The 21,466-nt window shown below is 40.4% G+C and overlaps 1 protein-coding gene across 11 annotated transcripts in view; it reads left to right on the top strand.

Moving 5' to 3' along the window:
- LOC132884962 (probable ubiquitin carboxyl-terminal hydrolase FAF-X) overlaps window positions 1-21,466 on the top strand; it is a 289,340-nt gene that overhangs the window by 212,162 nt on the left and 55,712 nt on the right. For 8 of the 11 annotated variants that reach the window (XM_060919101.1, XM_060919095.1, XM_060919100.1 and 5 more), the window contains 6 exons: window positions 8,996-9,755; window positions 9,862-9,985; window positions 10,062-10,287; window positions 10,845-10,974; window positions 16,822-17,007; window positions 17,213-17,433. In XM_060919101.1, coding sequence (XP_060775084.1) covers window positions 8,996-9,755; window positions 9,862-9,985; window positions 10,062-10,287; window positions 10,845-10,974; window positions 16,822-17,007; window positions 17,213-17,433 — 1,647 coding nt within the window. Of the gene's footprint in view, window positions 1-8,995; window positions 9,756-9,861; window positions 9,986-10,061; window positions 10,288-10,844; window positions 10,975-15,021; window positions 15,190-15,892; window positions 16,793-16,821; window positions 17,008-17,212; window positions 17,434-21,466 lie in introns of those variants that run through there. The other 3 variants (XM_060919102.1, XM_060919104.1, XM_060919103.1) reach the window with 3 other exon arrangements.

Genomic DNA, 21,466 nt, shown 5'->3' with positions numbered 1-21,466 from the left:
GTTCTCTTTATCTACTTTTACGACTTGTGTGAAAATCTGATGATGTTTTAGGTCATATTTATGCAAAAATATAGAAAACTCTAAAGGGTTCACAAACTTTCAAGCACCACTGTATACACCACCTTATTCATGCAATTAGCTAATCAGCCAATCATGTGGCAACAGTGCAATGCATAAAATCATGCAGATACAGCCAGCAGTCTTGGATAATGTTCACATCAACCATCAGAATGAGGAATAAATATTATCTCGGTGATTTTGACTGTGGCATGCTTGTTGGTGGCATGCTTGTTGGTGCCAGACAGGCTAGTTTGAGGTTTTTTTTAATAACTGCTGATCTGTTCAGTGGCGTAGTTTCAAGTGAAAGCATCATCAAAAGTTTGTCTTGCAACCCTTTGTTTTTATCTTCAAAATTATCTGCAAAAGGCTGGTATGACTGCAGGTTTTCATTCCAGACAAAAAGGAGGCACGCTTGATAGTTGGAGACCAGGATAAACTGATTAACATGGGATCAGGTGTGGCTCCTGTTTGTTGGAATAAAAGCCTGTAGCCACACCAGCCCATTGTGTACAAGATTGAAGACCCCCTGATCTAGACAGTTATGGAAGAGTGTTTTGTTTCAGAATCAGGTAGAAATCAACATAATTTTTCAACCTTGCCTTCAGTTAACTCTGTCCCAAAAGTATCAATACATAAGGGAAAATAACACTTTAGTAAATAAAGTTAATTTTTTGCTAAAACATGCGCTTCGTGATTGCCATTTCTTTGTAAACACACATGGAGCAATCGCTGTCACTCATGACTAACTCGTGTTAACACATCTGGTGTTATGCCTGTAATTGCACTTTGTGTTCTTTTAAATGATCTTTGCACTGTAGCCATGAGAATGATTTCAGTCATTTCTTCTTTTATCAAAGGCATTCCTACAGGCTATCTGGGGGGGAAAAAAGTATAAACTAAGTATGAAAAATTTTGGAAGGCATCTTGAAAATAATTTTAATGTCTGGAGACTTTTGGGGCATGTAGTTAGGATTTTATTCATTTTAGAACTAAAAAATATCAGCAAGTAAGAAATAAAACATGATGAGGTGTGCTGTTATAGAAAAGCAGTTCATTTATACTTTTGTTAAATAACTACACATTTTTAAATCTGATATTATTATTATTATTATTATTATTATTATTATTATTAGCAGCCGTAGTATAGTCAGGTAGGTTTAGTTTCATTTCAGTCATGTACAGCTGATATATTTGATACAGGGAAATGAAACAAGGTTCCTCCAGGACCATGGTGCTACATAAAACCACACAGAACTACATGAGACTGCATGGAACTAAAGACTACGCAGACCTACACAGGACTACATAAAGTGCATGTGTGTAAACGAGACCGTCAATGACGGCGTAGCTCACACCGGCTCCATCTAGTCCAGAAAGAACAATCTAAAGTGGGTCACTTTGCACAATAAATGTTACAAGCTATATATAGAATCTACAACCCCGATTCCAAAAAAGTTGGGACAAAGTACAAATTGTAAATAAAACCAGAATGCAATGATGTGGAAGTTTCAAAATTCCATATTTTATTCAGAATAGAACATAGATGACATATCAAATGTTTAAACTGAGAAAATGTATCATTTAAAGAGAAAAATTAGGTGATTTTTAAATTTCATGACAACAGCACATCTCAAAAAAGTTGGGACAAGGCAATGTTTACCACTGTGAGACATCCCCTTTTCTCTTTACAACAGTCTGTAAACATCTGGGGACTGAGGAGACCAGTTGCTCAAGTTTAGGGATAGGAATGTTAACCCATTCTTGTCTAATGTAGGATTCTAGTTGCTCAACTGTCTTAGGTCTTTTTTGTCGTATCTTCCGTTTTATGATGCGCCAAATGTTTTCTATGGGTGAAAGATCTGGACTGCAGGCTGGCCAGTTCAGTACCCGGACCCTTCTTCTACGCAGCCATGATGCTGTAATTGATGCAGTATGTGGTTTGGCATTGTCATGTTGGAAAATGCAAGGTCTTCCCTGAAAGAGACGTCGTCTGGATGGGAGCATGTGTTGCTCTAGAACCTGGATATACCTTTCAGCATTGATGGTGTCTTTCCAGATGTGTAAGCTGCCCATGCCACACGCACTAATGCAACCCCATACCATCAGAGATGCAGGCTTCTGAACTGAGCGCTGATAACAACTTGGGTCGTCCTTCTCCTCTTTAGTCCGAATGACACGGCGTCCCTGATTTCCATAAAGAACTTCAAATTTTGATTCATCTGACCACAAAACAGCTTTCCACTTTGCCACAGTCCATTTTAAATGAGCCTTGGCCCAGAGAAGACGTCTGCGCTTCTGGATCATGTTTAGATACGGCTTCTTCTTTGAACTATAGAGTTTTAGCTGGTAACAGCGGATGGCACGGTGAATTGTGTTCACAGATAATGTTCTCTGGAAATATTTCTGAGCCCATTTTGTGATTTCCAATACAGAAGCATGCCTGTATGTGATGCAGTGCCGTCTAAGGGCCCGAAGATCACGGGCACCCAGTATGTTTTTCCGGCCTTGGCCCTTACGCATGGAGATTCTTCCAGATTCTCTGAATCTTTTGATGATATTATGCACTGTAGATGATATGTTCAAACTCTTTGCAATTTTACACTGTCGAACTCCTTTCTGATATTGCTCCACTATTTGTCAGTGCAGAATTAGGGGGATTGGTGATCCTCTTCCCATCTTTACTTCTGAGAGCTGCTGCCACTCCAAGATGCTCTTTTTATACCCAGTCATGTTAATGACCTATTGCCAGTTGACCTAATGAGTTGCAATTTGGTCCTCCAGCTGTTCCTTTTTTGTACCTTTAACTTTTCCAGCCTCTTATTGCCCCTGTCCCAACTTTTTTGAGATGTGTTGCTGTTCTGAAATTTCAAATGAGCCAATATTTGGCATGAAATTTCAAAATGTCTCAGTTTTGACACTTGATATGTTGTCTATGTTCTATTGTGAATACAATATCAGTTTTTGAGATTTGTAAATTATTGCATTCCATTTTTATTTACAATTTGTACTTTGTCCCAACTTTTTTGGAATCGGGGTTGTATATACACCCTAGGAACACCTGCCTATTTGCCAGAAAGAATCCAAAAGGTGAGGAGTTAACCGAGAAGATGTGATTTTTGTTGAACTGCTCATTAAGGCTTAATTAGTCCATAACTTTATTAATAATTGTAATTAAGCAAATCTTGGTAGAAGCTATATGCACCCCAGGTAGACCTACCTTCCTGCCAAAAAGAATAAAAATCAGTGAACAATTGAGAGAGAAGAAGCGATTTTCATGAAATGTGGACAACACTGGACGGGGCATGTTTACCACTGTATTGCATCACCTCTACTTTTAACAACACTCTGTAAATGTTTGTGAACTGAGGAGAAACCAGTTGCTATAGTTTTGAAAAAGAAACGTCCCATTCTTGCCTGATATACAATTTCAGTTGCTCAACAGTTCGGGGGCTCCTTTGTTGTATTTTGCACTTCATCATAATGTGCCAAATGTTTTAAATGGGAGACAGGTCTGGACTGCAGGCAGACCAGTTTAGCACCCGGACACTCTTACTATGGAGCCATGCAGTTTTAATATGTGCAGAAAGCAGTTTGGCATTGTCTTGTTGAAAGAAGGCGGCTTTCCCTGAAAAAGATTTTGTCTGGATGGCAGCATATTGCTCTGAAATGTGTATATGTCATTCAGCATTAATGATGCCTTCCCAGATGTACAAGTTGCCCATGTTATGTGCACAAATGCATCCTCATACTATCACAGATGCTGGATTTTGAACTGTGCACTGATAAGTCGGATAGTCCCTCTCCTCTTTAGCCTGGAGGACGTGGTGTCCTCCTATTTCTAGAAAGAATTTCTACTTTTGATTCATCAGACCTCGGGACAATTTTCCACTTTGCCTCAGTCCATTGTAAAAGAGCTCGGGCCCAGAGAAGGTGGCAGTCTTTTCTGGATATTGTTTATATATGGTTTTAACTTGCATTTGTGGATGCAATAATGGACTGTTTTCACAGACGATGGTTTTCTGAAGTGTTCCTGAGCCCATACAGTGATTTCCACTACAGACACGTGTCTGCTTTTAATGCAGTGTTGCCTGAGGGCCTGAAGATCACTGGCATCCAATGTCAGTTTTCAGCCTTGTCTCTTGCATACAGAGATTTCTCCAGATTCTCTGAATTTTTAATATGTACCATAGATGATGTGATTCCCAAATTCTTTGCAATTTTACATTGAGGAACGTTATTCTTAAGTTGCTGCACTGTTTGCCCATGCAGTCTTTTACAGAGCAGTGAACCCCTCCCCATCTTTACTTCTGAGAGACTCCGCCTCTCTGGGATACTCTTTTTATACCCAGTTATGTTATTGGCCTGTTGCCAATTAACCTAATTAGTTTTTTTTAAGCATTACACAACTTTTTTCAGTCTTCTGTTGCCCCGTCCCAACTTTTCTGAAACGTGTTGCGGACATCAAATTCAAAATGAGCATCTATTTTTCAAAAAGCAATAAAATTTCTGTTTCAACATGTGATATGTTGTCTTTGTACTATTTTCAGTGAAACATAGGGTTTCCATGATTTGTAAATCATCATTCTGTTTATTTACATTTTACACAGTGTCCCAAATTTATGGAATTGGGGTTGTAGAAAATTAATCCGCAACTTCAGATTAGAGAGTTCAGCAGTGCTGCGGTACAAGTCAGATTTAATTAAAGCTTTGTTTGTAAATATAGGCCAAATACACTGCCCGGCCAAAAAAAAAAAAAGTCACCATTTGGATTGAAATAAGCAAATACATAAGAGTCTTTGATTGGATCATTACTGCAATGATTAATATATTTCAGCTGGCAACAGTTCTTTTTACCCTAACTTGTGCAGTGAGTAGCTTTTCATCAACAAACATGTCAGACATATCCCGTGCTCATAGAAAAAGTATTACTGTGTTTCAGAAGGTCAAATTATTGGCCTACATCAAGCAAAGAAAACAACTGAGGAGACTGCTGAAATGACTGGAATTGGGTTAAGAACTGTCCAACACATTATTAAAATCTGGAAGGATAGTGGTGAACCATCAACCTTGTGGAAAAAAATGTGGTTGGAAAATGATCCTGACTGACCATGATCAGAGATCATTTAAATGCTTGGTGAAGTCGAATCGTTGGGGGGAATAAATGACGGTAGAGCTCACACCGATGTTTAATAGTGAAACTAGGAGCATTTCCACTCTCTCAATGTGATGAGAACTCGCAGGATTGGCACTAAACAGCTGTGTGGCCATACACTGCAAAAACTAGCCATCCTAATATAAGGAAAAACATAATAAATTTGAGAACATTTAGACTATAATCAAGTGAAATAATCTGCCAGTGCAGTAAGATAATTACACTTGGTAAGACATCTTAGAATAAGTTGGTTGCAATCTCGAACTAGGTTTAATAATCTCAAAATTGGTGTCTTGTTTTCTTCTAATAAGAAATGCTAGATCGTTTCAACTATTTTCAAGATATTTTCACTTACTAAGATATAATTTTTTTGCAGTGTAAGAAAACCACTTGTGAATGAGGCTTTCAGAAGAAAAGGCTTCAGTTTGCTAGGGAGCATAAAGACTGGACTCTGGAGCAATGGGGAAAAGGTCATGTGGTTTGATAAATCCATATTTGCTCTATTATTGAGTGATGGATGTGTCAAAGTAAGAAGGGAAGCACATGAAGCGATGCACCTCATCATGTGTAGTGGCCACTGTACAAGCCTCTGGAGGCAGTGTTATGATCTGTGGTTGCTTCAGTTGGTCAGGTTGAGGAGCAGCAAAGTTATGTGGCAATAAAATGAAGTCAGTTGATGATCTGAAGGTATTGAATGACCAAGTTATCCGATCAATCGATTCCCCCTTCCCCGATGGCACGGGCATAAAATTAGGGCTCAGATTTCGAAAGGCTGGTTCAGGAAGCATGAGAAATCGTTTTCACACATGATTTGGCCACCGCAGAGTCCCGACCTTAACCCCATTGAGAATCTTTGGGGTGTGCTGGAGAAGACTTTGCGCAGTGGTTTGACTCTCCCATTCTCAACACAAGCTGTCAGTGAAAAATTAATACAACTCAGGACTGATATAAATGTTGTGACATTGCATAAGTTTATCAGAACAATGCCACGGCAAATGCATGCTGTAATCAAGGCTAAAGGTGATCCAACCAAATATTAGTGTGTGTGACAACTTTTTTTTTTTTTGGTAGGGTAGTGTATAAACCAAGCCTCTACCCTGAGTAAATAAACAAATTTTTTATTTCAGTTGGGGGGGACAAACATGAAATCAATTGTTCAAACACTGAAAGAAAGAATAAACCCGTTCACAGTTTGTGCGCAATGATGACGTCATACGTATGTGTGCGCATTTTGGCAATGGAAGTATGGCAGAGATCAACAGCTTGTCCAGCTATGCAAGGGGATTAACAACAAAAGATCATGAATATTACCTCAACAAGTTGTCATTGAGAAATGGTGACTGACTTCCAGATCCGTATGCTATTAATGAGTGGGTTGAAGATGTTAGCAAGTGGCCGAATATACATGTATGAGGCTTGGGTTATAATCAACAAACGAGAAAACTATATCCTTACAGCAAATTGCACCTGTATGGCAGAGTAAATAGCCTATTATTTGGTGTTGTGGGCTTGTAGCTAACATAGTTCAGAGCTCTACGATATAGTTGTTATGCAAACATGAATTATGCTTCTGTGTTACTGTCCTTTCAAATTTAACTTGGGTTGTTACTCTCCTTACTATATCAAAAATTGTATGTCTTGCCCCTGTAACTTAGATAGGTAACCTTACCTGATATAAAGTGGGCGCTGCATGCACAAGCATTTTTGATTGTGTCCTCATTCCAGTCAACACTTTTAATCGCTTGTAGCCACAGACACCGCTGGTGGCTCTGAAACGGTTGCGATCCTGTTGAAATCCTGTAAAACGTGAGTCCGCCTGTGGAGTCCGCCTGTGGAATATCAATTCTGACAACCGTATACGCAGCATCCAGACATTTTTATGCTGGAAACAGTTTTTATTTGATTTTAAATGCTTGCTACCTCATTTTTGTTAGTCAGAATGGCTGGGGAACACCACCACTTTTGTGGCCAAAGTGCGCACGCAATTTTTGATGTCAGCTGTGAAGGGATCTATACCAAAATGAATAAAATCATTATTGTAATTTCATGTTGATAAGAACTTATGTAATAACCTCAAAATGTATGTAATAAACTTATGTAATAACCTCAAAATCCAAGTGGGGAAGAAGAATGTACACCCTCTTTCAATTCTATATTTTTATTTTTCAGGGCTTAAATAAGTTGTACAGTCCTCAGAAACTTCAATAAACAAATAACCTCAGCTGACAACAAAACGACACAAAAGATTTCAATATTTAGTCATTTTTCCCAAAAAGTAATTAAAAACTCAGAAAACAGGTGGGAGAAAAAAATAAGTGCACCCTACAATTCAGTAACACATAGAACCACTTTTAGCAACTACAAATGTTTTCTGTAGGAATTTGTCACATCATTTTGAAGAAATTTTGGCCAACTATTCTTTTCAACGTTGCTTTAGTTCATTGATGATTGAGGGCATTCATTTATGCGTAAAACTCTAAGATGGTTCTTCAGCATTTCAATGTGATTCCTGTGATCTGGACTTTTACTTCGCCAGTTGAACAGCTTGATTTTTTTTTTATTCTTTAGGCATTCAGGTGTCAATTTGCTGGTGTGCTTGGGATCATTGTGCTGTTGCTTGACCCAATTTCAGCCCAACTTAAGTTGCTGGGCAGATGTGCCTCACATTTGTGGCCATCTGAATATTTGAATATTCTGGGAAAAGTAGAGTTCATCGTTGTCTCAGTGACTGCAAGTTTCTGTAAGGTCCTCTGGCTAAAAAACAAGCCCAAATCATCATCCCTCCACCACCATGCTTGACAGGTGGTATGAGGTGTTTACGCTGTGTTTTGGTGTTTGCCAGTCACGGTACTGTGCATGATGACCAAACATCTCCACCTTGGTCTCATCAAGGATATTGTTCCAGAACATTTGTGGTTTGTTCAGAGGCAGTTTTGTGAACATGAGTCATGCAGCCATATTCTTTTTGGGGAGAAGGTGCTTTTTCCTAGCCACCCTTCCAAGAAAACCATACTTGTTCAGTCTTTTTCTGATTGTGCTGTCATGAACAAAAACATTGAATGTGCTTACAGATGTCTGTAGGTCTTGGGTTTTTCTTTATACAGTAACTCTGAGCATGAAACAGTCTGACCTTGGACTGAACTTCCTGAGACGTCCACTCCTGGAAAGATTGGCAACTGTCTTGAAGGTTCTCCTTTGTAAACAGTCCTTCTTACTATTGAATGATGAATTTCAATTTGTTTATAGATGGCCTTATAACCCTTCCCAGGTTGATGAGCAGCAACATTTGCTTCTCTGAGGTCATGGCTGATATCTTTTTTTTTTTTCTCTCTCCCCTTCCCCCTTGGCATGATGTAGAGACACTCCTGAATGCTCCAGAAGACCAAACTGTCAAAAGTTCTGCTTTTATTGAGGTAGTCATACTTCTTGATTTTAAATAATCGTGTACATTTCATTAGTACCACCTGGTTGCTGTTTATTCTCTGAATGATTGTGGAAGTAGGGAGGGTGTACTTATTTATTCACACCCATTGTGTTTCTTGTGGTCACCCAAGGTTGGTTGGTTGTTTACAATGTTGGTGAGGACCACACAATTGCTATTTATGCCCTGATAAATAAAAACATAGCTTTGAAGGAGGGCGTACTTTCTTTTTCCCCCCCATAACTATATAATTTACCAAACACCCACAGAAAACTAATCTGGAACAGCTGAGATCAGAAAAAAGACTGGCTTGGCAATTTCTACATTGTGTGTTTATTTACTTTGTGTATCATCATCCACAGGTTGATACCGTGAAACGTCTCCTGATTAAGAAGCTTCCTCCAGTACTGGCCATTCAGCTCAAGCGTTTTGACTATGATTGGGAGCGTGAGTGTGCCATAAAGTTTAATGATTACTTTGAGTTTCCACGTGAGTTGGACATGGAACCATACACTGTAGCAGGAGTGGCCAAGCTAGAGAGCAATGAGGTTTCTGCAGAGAGTCAAGTCATCCACCAGAATGCACCCTTCGAGCCACATTTGAGCGGAAGCTCCCGTTACCGGTTAGTAGGAGTGCTGGTGCACTCAGGGCAGGCCAGCGGTGGACATTACTACTCCTACATTATCCAACGGCACAGCAATAGTGCTGATGGCCAGCGAGATCACTGGTACAAGTTTGATGATGGTGATGTCACTGAGTGCAAGATGGATGATGATGAGGAGATGAAGAACCAGTGCTTTGGTGGAGAGTACATGGGTGAGGTATTTGACCACATGATGAAGCGCATGTCATACCGGCGGCAAAAGCGCTGGTGGAACGCCTACATCCTGTTCTATGAGCGCATGGACACAGTCAGCGTTGATGGCGAGCTGTTGAAGCACATAGCAGAGATGACACTGGTGCCAAAGCTTCACCATCTCAAGATGCCCTCGGCCATCGAGTGTGGTGTACGCAAGCAAAATGTGCATTTCATGCACAGCCGCATGCAGTACAGCCTTGAGTATTTCCAGTTTGTCAAAAAGCTGCTCACCTGCAATAGCGTCTACCTGAACCCACCCCCAGGTATGAATTTGTGAAACTGCAATTTAAGTGTAACAGTCTATTAGTGCACTGTATTCAAATTTAATCGCTGGAAACATAGGTCTCTGGTTCTATTTGCTTTGACAAGGTCAAGAATACCTACTACCCGAAGCTGAAGAAATAGCTATGATAAGTATTCAGCTTGCTGCTAGATTCCTGTTCACTACAGGATTCCATACCAAAAAAGTAGTCAGAGGCCCTGCTAGTGACTGGTAAGTGTGTGTATATGCTATGTTGTTTCTGTTTTTAGTCTTTCACTCTCTCAACTGATTTCTGTTTGTTGTCAAGGTATGATGCCTTGTGCATCCTACTGCGTCACAGTAAGAACGTCCGCAGCTGGTTTGCACACAATGTCTTGTTTGCATACCCCACGCGCTTCTCTGAATATCTGCTGGAGTGCCCAAGTGCCGAGGTTCGTGGAGCCTTCTCCAAACTTACAGTCTTCATTGCACACTTTTCACTGCAGGATGGCCCATGCCCTGCCCCAGTCACTTCACCAGGCTCCTCCACACAGGTTAGTATGACGGTTAACAAGTAATGATGACAAATAAGTGAAAAAACAAGTGTTGCCAGGCAAAACAAACCTCGCCCGGTAGCACTTTTGGTTGGTTAGCTGCACTTAAAAACAACCAAAGAGCTCTTCAGAGGAGCTAAGATTTCCTTACATATAATTATGTAGTAAATCTGTAATAACTATGATTTTGACCTTTTTGGTGACCTTGACCGGATGACCCTCAAAATGTTGGAGGTTCTCTTTGAGACCAATGCCCATCTACTGTATCCTGAAAGTTTCATGAAGACTGGTCCAGCCATCTTCCCATAATGTTGCTAACAAAGAAACAAACATACAAAGAAACCCCACTGAAAACAATATCTCGCCCCCTGGTGGACTCCGTCCCGGGCGAGGTAATAAGTGATAAATTGCCGAAGTTATTAATCCATGTACATTATACAGGGAGACCTGAAGGTATTTTAATTAGTTTTGAACAAACAGCCTGCAAGATGAAGACATTATTTATAAGATTGAGAATATTTTTGTTCTCTCTCTCTTTTACATATTCTTGGTGATAGACCTGTGACAATATGACCCTGAGTGATCACCTCTTGCGGGCTGTGCTTAACCTGCTGAGGAGGGAGGTATCTGAGCATGGGCGACATCTACAGCAGTTCTTCAACCTTTTTGTCATGTATGCCAATCTCGGTAAGCTTTTAAGAGCTTCAGAGGCTCATTTTTGATAGCTACAACCAAGGATGTTTCTAATGAAACGTATGTTTTAACTCGGAATGCACTAAAGGTTTTTGACACGTTGACTGGTGTTACAGTACGTTTTGAAATATTTCAATACACTACATCCATCCATCCATTCATTTATTATCCATAACCGCTCATCCTATGCAGGGTTGCAGGCAAGCTGGAGCCTATCCCAGCTGACTATGGGCGAGAGGCGGGGTACACCCTGGACAAGTCGCCAGATCATTGCAGGGCTGACACATAGAGACAAACAACCATTCACACTCCTATTCACACCTACGGTCAATTTAGAGTCACCAATTAACCTAACCCGCATATCTTTGGACTGTGGGGGAAACTGGAGCACCCGGAGGAAACCCACGTAGACACGGGGAGAACAGGCAAACTCCACACAGAAAGGACCCCATTGGCCACTGGGCTCGAACCCAGAACCTTCTTGCTGTGAGGCGATAGTGCTAACCAGTACACCACCGTGCTGCCCCTACATCCATCTATCCATCCATTATCTATACTGCTTGTCCATCAGCGTCACGAGGGGAGCTGGAGCCAATTTATTTGTATAGCACTTTTAACAATAGACATTTTCGCAAAGCTGCTTTACAGAAAAATAAAGATTTTAAACACATCAATAATAAATTTATCCTTAATGAGCAAGCCTGAGGCGACAGTGGCAAGGGAAAAACTCCAGTCAACATGAGGAAGAAACCTTGAGAGGAAACCGATTCAAAAGGGACCCCATCTTAATGTTGGGTGATTACAGATAGTATGATTATAAATAACTTGCTTCTATAACTGTCCTATGATCAAAAAGTACAACTGTGTAACCAGGAAATTCATTATAGTTTTAACATGAAGTCTATTTTGTTGAAGTTATCAATTGTTCATTGAAGGAGACTTGAGTGCAAAACTATTGATGACAGCTACAGTCCTAAAGTTATCATGGCAATTGCAGTCCTAAACCATTGTAGCAGGAATGTTTGTATTAAGTGTCCAGAGCCATCTTCTAAGTGTCTCTTTAAGCTATCCATATGGAGTATGCGGAGCGATGAGAACCTTAGCCAGAAATAGGGCATTGGGATAGATCAAGGGCTGTACATATGGGGCTATCCTCATATGAGCAAAATGATGAGTACAGTTACAATCTAGGGAGGGGGGAATCCTGTAGTGTCATCCAACATTCTCTAGGGCATTTAGAATGATCAGAAGTATCTAAATATACCAAAATACCTTTGAAATTATGAGACCGAGAATATGCAAATAGAGGAGGATTAGAAAAGATTTTTGCACATCTAGCATCAGTTTGAAAACATGCCAGTGTTGTTTGATAATTCTTTTAGTATGATGAGTAAAAGGAGTGCAGGTACTACAACAAACCAGAGGGGATCTGTTATCAAGACACTGTTTCACATTATTATTAACTGGCACATCTTATGGCCTCAACCATGCACTTGTTTAATATTCCCTCTTGATAAATGGTCATATTTTTTATTATTTTCATAAATAAATTTGCATAATCAGGTGTGAATGTTGCACCCATGACCATACCACAAATCTGAAGGAACTAATAATTTCCAAAAAGAAGAAAATTCCTGGTGAACACTAGCTCAGCTAGCTTTATTTTAAAAAATCAGTAGGTGGAAAATTATCAATGTACGAGTCTAAAAAGAAATTTAAAGCTGTCAGCCCAATATCATGAGGAATATTGGTGTAAAGATGAGTGACATCCATTGTAACCAACAAAACATTTTCATTGTCTAAATGGATTTTAGATCTTTGGTCAATAATGTCACTGGCGTCTCTTGGATAGGAAGGTAAATGAGAGGCCTAATATTCACAATGACAAATTTAGATTTACTAGCCACAATAGGATGACCTGGAGGGAGTTTTTCAAAAGGTTTATATACTTTAGGTAACATGTAAATAACAGGAATAGTAGAGGTTTCAGTAATCAAAAAACCTCTCAGATGAAGCAAGATGATGTGATTTCAAAAGGTAAAGTCACAAAGGCATCAATTTCTGTTTTAAACGAGATATTAAATTACACAATAATTAGACTATTTTAGTACCTGACAGTTGTTTGTACATTTCCTGTTCATAATCGGACCTATTGACCAAACCACCACCTTGATCAGCAATCTTAAAGATGAAATTGTTATTGCTTGAAAAGAAAGAAATAAGTGCCTTTAATTTTGTTTTCGTACAGTTAGCCCTGTTATTACAGGGAGTCGAATTATACATAGGTTCAACATCTCTATCTAGTTTGCAAAAAGTGTCTATGGCTGTGTCTATGGCTGTAACAGGTGCTATAAAGGTATTTTTGGGTTTGTATGTAAATCGGTATTTTAATCAGGGATGTGATTTTTCCGCGAATTCGCGGAATTCCGCTTTTTTCACCTCAAAATAAAAAAAAAAAATTCCGATTTTTCGCTCAAAAATCCGCATTCGTATCCTATTCGTTCCGACTATCAGTAATTCCATCATTGAGATGAAACGAGGTACGTGATTGGCCCATCGCTCTGTAACAACCAATGAACGCGCTTGTTAGATAGCTGTACGTAAGCTCGCTTCAAACAAAGAGTTGAAAGATGGCAGCCTCCGTGATCAAGTGTAAAGATGCAAATCGAGTTAAAGAAATCGACAGAATAGTGAAAAACAAGTTCCGCTGGGAATGGTTGGAGAAAGAGGTTGCTACAGACGTTGGACATAAGACTGTGAGACATTTGTTCAGCGATTTCGTTCTTTGGGGAGAGGGCAGAGGTCTCTGGCTGTCAAGTTTGGGGATGCTGGGACCTCCCCTGCCTGAGCTACGAGCGTGCAAAGTCGGGCTGGAGCCCGGGATAGAAACGAAACCTAAGCGGAGCGCCGCGGCTTGCCTCGGAGCGAATTACGTCCCGAGGCGCGGGGCTAGCGCACCTTGCCCACACTGGTTCTTTGGGGGGAGGGCAGAGGACTCTGGCTGTCAAGTTTGGGGATGCTGGGACCTCCCCTGCCCGAGCTACGAGCGTGCAAAGTCGGGCTGGAGCCCGGGATAGAAACGAAACCTAAGTGAGTGAACACAGTAGTTTTGAATATCCTTAAGTGAGTGAACACTGGGGTTCTGAATATCCTTAAGTGAATGAACACTGTGGAGTTATGATTATCCTTTGGTGAGTGAACACTATAGAGTTATGTATATGAAGTTGACATTGCTAGACTAGTAACTGCAGAAAAAAAGTGACTGATATGCTGGAACTGGACATGGATGCTAGCATCTTTTTTCTTTGAGAGTTCCTGAAGACTTGTGGATGAATTCTTATGTTGCATCATGTTTGTTTGAAAAGGCACATTGACGTAGGTATGTTCAACTTCTACAGTAATTGAAAGTATAAATTTTGTTTTTCCTTATACAATTTTCTATTTATTCTAATGCAGATGATTTAATTTAGAATGACATTTTTAGGTTTCATGTTTTGGCTTTTTGTCAGTTAAGAATCACTGAATTTACTATAGGGGCTCAGAGTTGCATGTTGACCATTAAATTGGCTTGAATTTGTTAATCATGACAAGTTTTTTCTTGTGTGTTTGCTTGCCATTTTATTACAATTTTTAAGTCAGAAAACCCCAGAACCCAGGAGCTTCAGGGGGCTTCGCCCCCCCTTGTCCCCCCACCAGGGTGCTGCCCTGGACTAGCTGGGGGCCTGCGGCCCCCAGACCCCCGGCTAAAATTTTCAGATAATTTCACCAGCCCCAAATCACATCCCTGTTTAATATTGTGATTCTCAATGTTAAAAGATGAAATAGTCCTTTCTTTATTTTAAAAATAAAAAAAAGCTTCAGTTTCATGGTCCGTAAAAAACAATTCAATCTTTATTTGGAAGGGATTAACCGAAAGAGTTGGAATAAAAGAGAGCCCTTTATTGACCAGTTTCATACTTACTGAAATCCTCACCTATGAGATTGACCAAAAGATCATTCTTTACCTTTTCTTGTGGTTTCAATTCATCGATCGGTTGTAAGTTATCATCTTGGTGGCAGATGTCCGTGTGTTTCTGGCTCCTCCTGCTCCTCCTTCCTTCCGCCTATGGATCTAGTGGACATTCTGATGTGGTAGTGTCCATGAGCTTTTAGAGATGGGCTTAAAACATCACAGAGTTGGAGGGTAAACTGGAGGCACTGGATTCCAAAGTAGGTGAATCACCTGAGCAGATTTGTTTGCGAAGGGTCTGAATATCTTCGTTTAACCAAGGATAGACATTGACATGTTTATAGTCCAATGTGTCCCTCGTAAATTTGGACAGTTTCTTCTTAAGGCCCGGTCCCACTGGCCGATGGACACAAAACGTATGCAAAAAGGACACAGCGGACGAGCAAAATTTCGGGGGTGGCTCTATCCGTTTTCATCCGCTCCAGAAATGGACAAAATTGGCGAAAATTTGCGAAAACAGAACGGAAAAGAACGGACGTGGGTAGTATATAGCGGGGATATTAAACGCATGTTCACAGGAAGCCTAGCGGATGAAAGCGGATGGAAGTGGATGACAGCTCCGAAGGGGTTACCGGTGATAACTGAGAAGCGGACGCATAGCAGAAAGAGCGGATGCATAGCGGATGAAGGGGATGCATCACGTACGCCTAACGGAAACAAAGGGGATGTTGCGCGGATGTATATCGGATGCAGACCGTTCACTGCGCTAGGTGTCCTTCTACATACTCTAGACATACTCCAGACATCCTAAATATACGAGATACATCCCAGATATAAACGCTTTGTCCGTTTTGAATACTTTATATATGAGATGCATACGCTTACATCCTTTCTATTTCCGTGCTACCAACGATGAATAGACGTTTCATGTACTTTATCTTTCCTCCCTCTTTCCGTTTTCAGCTGCAGCGGATGTGAGTTGCGAGGATGCCCAGAGGATGCAGAGAGGATACAGCAGACGTTTAACGGATGATAACGGACATAGAACGTTTGTTGCTCGTATATGTCGCGGATTTACATCGTACACGGCGGAAAGTTCATCCGTTCTAAAAGTTTTGTGCAGCTCAAAACTTTTTGCGCGGATGAAATCACAGTGGACGGATGCTCGATGGATAGAGCGTATGAAGCACGTATGCAATGAGTACACACAGATGCATAGCGTTTTCCAACGGATGGCAAAGATTTTTTTACGTTTCACATCCTCTTTGCATCCGTAAGTGCAGTGGGACCGGGCCTTTACGAAGTGATTGTTCATATTTGTCAATTTTGATTCCCTCTTTGAGTTTAGAAAAATACATAGCCGAGATCTTAGGTTGAAGTTGTGCTGTACTTTCATCAGTCTCCATTTTAATAGACTTCAATTGTTTCTGTGTCTACTTGATAATAAGAAGAGTAAGATCCAAAGATGCTTGATTTAAAATTTGTCACCATTGTTTACAAAAATCTCGTACCTGTCAGCTCAAAGTTGGATGTTTTCGTATAGTTGGACCTCTGAATTCTCTTCACATGTACATATTCACTTAAGTTTGTCCCATGTAGGACAAAACGTGACTTCTTCAAAGAGAGATATTTTAAATTACAGCTAAATTTTTGATACAAACTGGTATTTCTGTCTGTTTGTATTTCTCCCTGCTTTTTGCCCCCCCAATGATGCATTAAAAATACGTTAAGAATCCCCTACCAGCATCTGTTTGGTGTGTGAATTCCCTTTTTTTTTCCTGTTGTATTGTAATTGAGTAATTCATCATCTTGCCCATCCCAATAAAATGGGAACATACTTTAACATGTTTAGCTCATCATGAATCTGCATAAACCCTTTTTGGGGTCTGTAGGTTTAGCAGAAAAGACACAACTGCTGAAGTTGAGTGTGCCAGCGACTTTCATGCTGGTGGCTTTGGATGAGGGTCCTGGCCCCCCTATTAAGTACCAGTATGCGGAGCTGGGCAAGCTTTATACAGTAGTGTCTCAGCTGCTGAGATGTTGTGATGTATCATCGCGTATGCAGTCCTCAATTAATGGTGAGTGTTTATTAACAGGCACTAGCTCACTCTCAGAAAAACTAAATGTACTCTGAGTAATGGCAATATTTTAGCAAACCTGGGCTAAATAAAGGACAACCTACTTATCATTAGAATTGGAAAACACCTTCTAAAGATACTATTTTACATTCTAATTTTATGACTGACTGATTCTCATTTTATTCCTTTTTACTCCTTCCTTTAGGTAATCCAGCTCTACCGAACCCATATGGTGACTCCAGCCTGACTGCTCCCATTATGCCTCTACAACAATTTGTGGCAGAGATACTGTTTGTACGTGCCAGCTACGTGAAGAAAATCATTGAGGACTGCAGTAACTCTGAGGAGACGGTTAAACTCCTGCGATTCTGCTGCTGGGAGAACCCTCAGTTCTCATCCACTGTGCTCAGTGAGCTTCTCTGGCAGGTCTGTCGGCTGCATTTGTTAAAGGAGTATTCTGGCTTAAAACTAACATTTAATATATAATTTAACATGGTATGTAGTATTCTGTTACATGGGAGTATATCGCTTACTGTCTGCTTTTTAAGAGAATTCATGATTTTCTATAAACTCCTGTTTTCACCTCAAAGCTACAACAGTCAGAATGAAGTAAGGGGAATACATTATTCAACTAGTGGAAATCTTGACTGTGATTGACCAATCCAGACCACTGAGTGAGACATGTCACTCTGACACCCCCTCTGACATACCATTTGCAGAAGAAAGACACAGCAGTATTTAAGTAACATTGTGATATCCCAGTAAAAACATAGCGAGACTTAAGTGATATTTAAACGCAAGCTTGTCAGCCCTGCGATAACCTGGCGACTTGTCCAGGGTGTGCCCCACCTGTCGCCCATAGTCAGCTGGGATAGTCTCCAGTCTGCCTGCGACCCTGTAGAACAGGATAAGCGGCTACAGATAATGGATGGATGAATAAATGCAAGCCAAAAATTTTTTTGTGCATACTAATGAACCAGACACGTTTCCAAGCCAGAATAAGACAGTTGTTTTACAAGCAGTTTGGAAGGATAATTCTGGTCAGAGGAGCTCAGTCTTTGCAGCGCCCATTTCATCTTGGATAAGCAGCTAACTATCATTTTGTTAAAAAGAGTGTGCAAACTAAGAATTGAACATGCTTAGTTTGTTTCTTTAACAAATCTATATCACTTTACATTTAGCTGTCTAACTTTGTTCAGGTTACAAAAGTTTATAGAATCTGGATGGGCAATGCCTTGGCCTTCAGTGTAACAACGTCCCTGACGTAATCATAAAGCAAAAATGTAACATTCCCACAAAGAGTTGTAAGCATCAGGAGATCTGTATGCCTTCGGTTTCTCTTTAGAATAAATACTCTGATTTTCCATGAGCCATGTATATACGTCTTTTCGTTGTAGGGTAGCCCTCCACTGAGCATCATTGAAGACACTGACAGGATGCCAAGCCATTAGGATCTTCTACAGTTACGCCATTTGAAAGTGGTCATTTCACCAAGCAGCAATCTGTGTCTTTTGGCACTAATCCAAAATAATATGTGGATAACTTTTTAGCTAATATCAAAATTTCAAAACAAATTTCTCCATAGAAACCTCAGTCAGATGATGATCAAGTAGCCCATTTGCTATGATAGTCATGGTTCTTTCTGACCAGGTTAGAAATCTCTTTTTGTTTGCAAACACTAAAGCAGCGCAATCAAGAAATTATAGGTATAGGTACAGCTAGTACAAAACCAGAGGACTATCCAAAAAGATTTGAAAGTGGAGTTACTGGATCTTCCATGGAAAAGGATGCACAAAAAACCCCCCACTGATTCTGTCTGTATTCAGTACAGAAATAGAGAGTAGAGAAACTCCATACTCAGAACAAAATGAGGTAGAAGAACTAGCTAATGTCCACAAGCAAATGTTTGTCTTCACCCATGTATAACCCAATTCCAGAAAACTTGGGACGCTGTGTAAACTGTCAATAAAAACAGAATAGGATAATTTGCAAATCCCGGAAACCCTATATTTAATTGAAAATAGTACAAAGACAACATATCAAATATTGAAACTGACAAATCTTATTGTTTTTGGAAAAATATATGCTCCATTTTGAATTTGATGTCAGCAAAACATTTCAGAAACATTGGAATGGGGCACTGTGTTGCATCACCTCTACTTTTAACAACACTGTGTAAATGTGTGGGAACTGAGGAGACCAGTTGCTGTAGTTTTGAAAGAGAAATGTTGTCCCATTCTTGCCTGATATACAGTTTCAGTTGCTCAACAGTTTGGGGTCTCCTTTGTTGTATTTTGCACTTCATAATGTGCAAAATGTTTTAAATGGCAGATCGGTCTGGATGGCAGGCCAGTTTAACACCCAGACTCTCTTACTATGGAGCCATGCAGTTTTAATATGTGCAGAAAGCGGTTTGGCATTGTCTTGCTGAAAGAAGGAAGGCCTTCCCTGAAAAAGATTTTGTCTAGATGGCAGCATATTGCTCTGAAACAATATCGTTCAACATTAATGATGCCTTCCCAGATGTACAAGCTACCCATGTCATGTGCACTAATACTATGACAGATGCTGGCTTTTGAACTGTGCACTCACTACGTTTACATGCACATAGAGAGAATCGAATTTCTGCCGTTGCTCGACTGAAATCGAAGTTCAAAATGCCATGTATACACCTAAATTTTGCTGAAATTGAACCGAACTTGATTTCTCGGAATCGAGCTACACGACCTAGTTTATGCGATTTCTGCCGAGCTACTTTGTGCATGTATACCCTATAGAGCTAGTTGTCGAGCTACTTCCGGAAGTGACGAGTGACGAGACCACAAGCGGGAAACACAACAGCCTCGGTCGGCATGACAACAGTAGTAGCGAGCAGCAGAAGAGGTCAGGAGGAACAAACGAAGAAGAGAAAATGGCGATGTAGAGCTCTCTGAAATGTGGGTGGAGCACAGAGGACGGCAGGACAAAGCTTCTGGTACTAATAGGCTTTTTATTGTCAGACTTTTCAGTTTAACAGCCTACTTTTATTCTTGAGAGAAAGAAACACGCGCGTGCTGTGTTCTAGTCCTGGGATGAGCTCTCCCTTCTGCTCTCCCTCTGCCTCCTTAAATAGGGCGAGGTTACTGGGAAGACACACAAACACAGGTTAATTACCGTCAGGTGTCGTGATTCTGCCACTCACCTTCCCTGGCTCCGCCCTCCTGTCACAGACCGGCGCTTGACCACGCCCCCACTACCACAGGCAAGCAGAAACGTGCACTTCTGGAGCAATGAGGAGACAGTTCATGCTCATTCAGCTTAAGGAGTTGAATATATTAAAATTCATGGACGGGAGAAAAACGCGCAATGGAGAACACGGAACTGATAACTTTGTTTACACTCTTGAATAGCACTTCTTCATGACGACAACCGGAAGTGTACCAACACGATGGGGCGTGTAGCACCACCTGTGGCTCGGGTGCACAATGCACCTCACACAATAGCCCGATTTCATTGTGTGCATGTACGATTGGATTTCTCTGGCACCCTGCTGGGACCTTCAGCTCGATTACCGACAGCAGCTCGATTTGGATGTGCATGATAAGCCGGATGGTCCCTCTTGTCTTTAGCCTGGAGGATGTGGTGTCCATGATTTTTAAAAATAATTTCTAATTTTGATTCGTTAGATCTTGGGACAATTTTCCACTTCGCCTCAGTCCATCGTAAAAGAGCTTGGGCCCAGAGAAAGTGATGGTGTTTCTGGATATTGTTTATATATGGTTTTCACTTGCATTTGTGGATGCAGTAATTAACTGTTTTCACAGACGATGGTTTTCTGAAGTGTTTCTGAGCCCATACAGTGATTTTCCACTACAGACACGTCTGCTTTTAATGCCGTGTAGCCTGAGGTCCTGAAGATCACCGGCATCCAATGTCAGTGTTCAGCCTAGTCTCTTGCACACAGAGATTTCTCCAGATTCTCTGAATCTTTTCATGCTATTATGTACCATAGATGTGATTCCCAAATGCTTTGCAATTTTACATTGAGGAACGTTATTCTTAAATTGTTGCACTGTTTGCCCACGTAGTCTTTCACAGAGTGGTGAACCCATCCCCATCTTTACTTCTGAGAGACTCAGCTTCTCTAGGATGCTCCTTTTATAACCAATTATATTACTAACCTGTTGCCAATTAACGAAATTAGTTTTTAAGCATTACACAACTTTTTCAGTCTTTTGTTGCCCCATCCCAGCTTTTCTGAAATTTGTTGCTGACATCAAATTCAAAATGACCATGTATACTTTAAAAAAAAACAATAAAATTTCTCACTTTCAACATTTGATATGTTGTCTTTGTACTATTTTCAATTAATTATAGGGTTTACATGATTTGCAAATCATCATTATTTTTTTATTTAGGTGTTGGTGTCCCAACTTTTTTGGAATTGGGGTTGCAGCTACCAGTAAGATGGCTAGTAAGG

Source organism: Neoarius graeffei, chromosome 4 (assembly GCF_027579695.1).
Source record: "Neoarius graeffei isolate fNeoGra1 chromosome 4, fNeoGra1.pri, whole genome shotgun sequence".
NCBI lineage: Eukaryota > Metazoa > Chordata > Actinopteri > Siluriformes > Ariidae > Neoarius > Neoarius graeffei.
The sequence above is the reverse complement of the archived record's forward strand: the minus strand, read 5'-3'. Positions and strand labels throughout refer to the sequence as shown.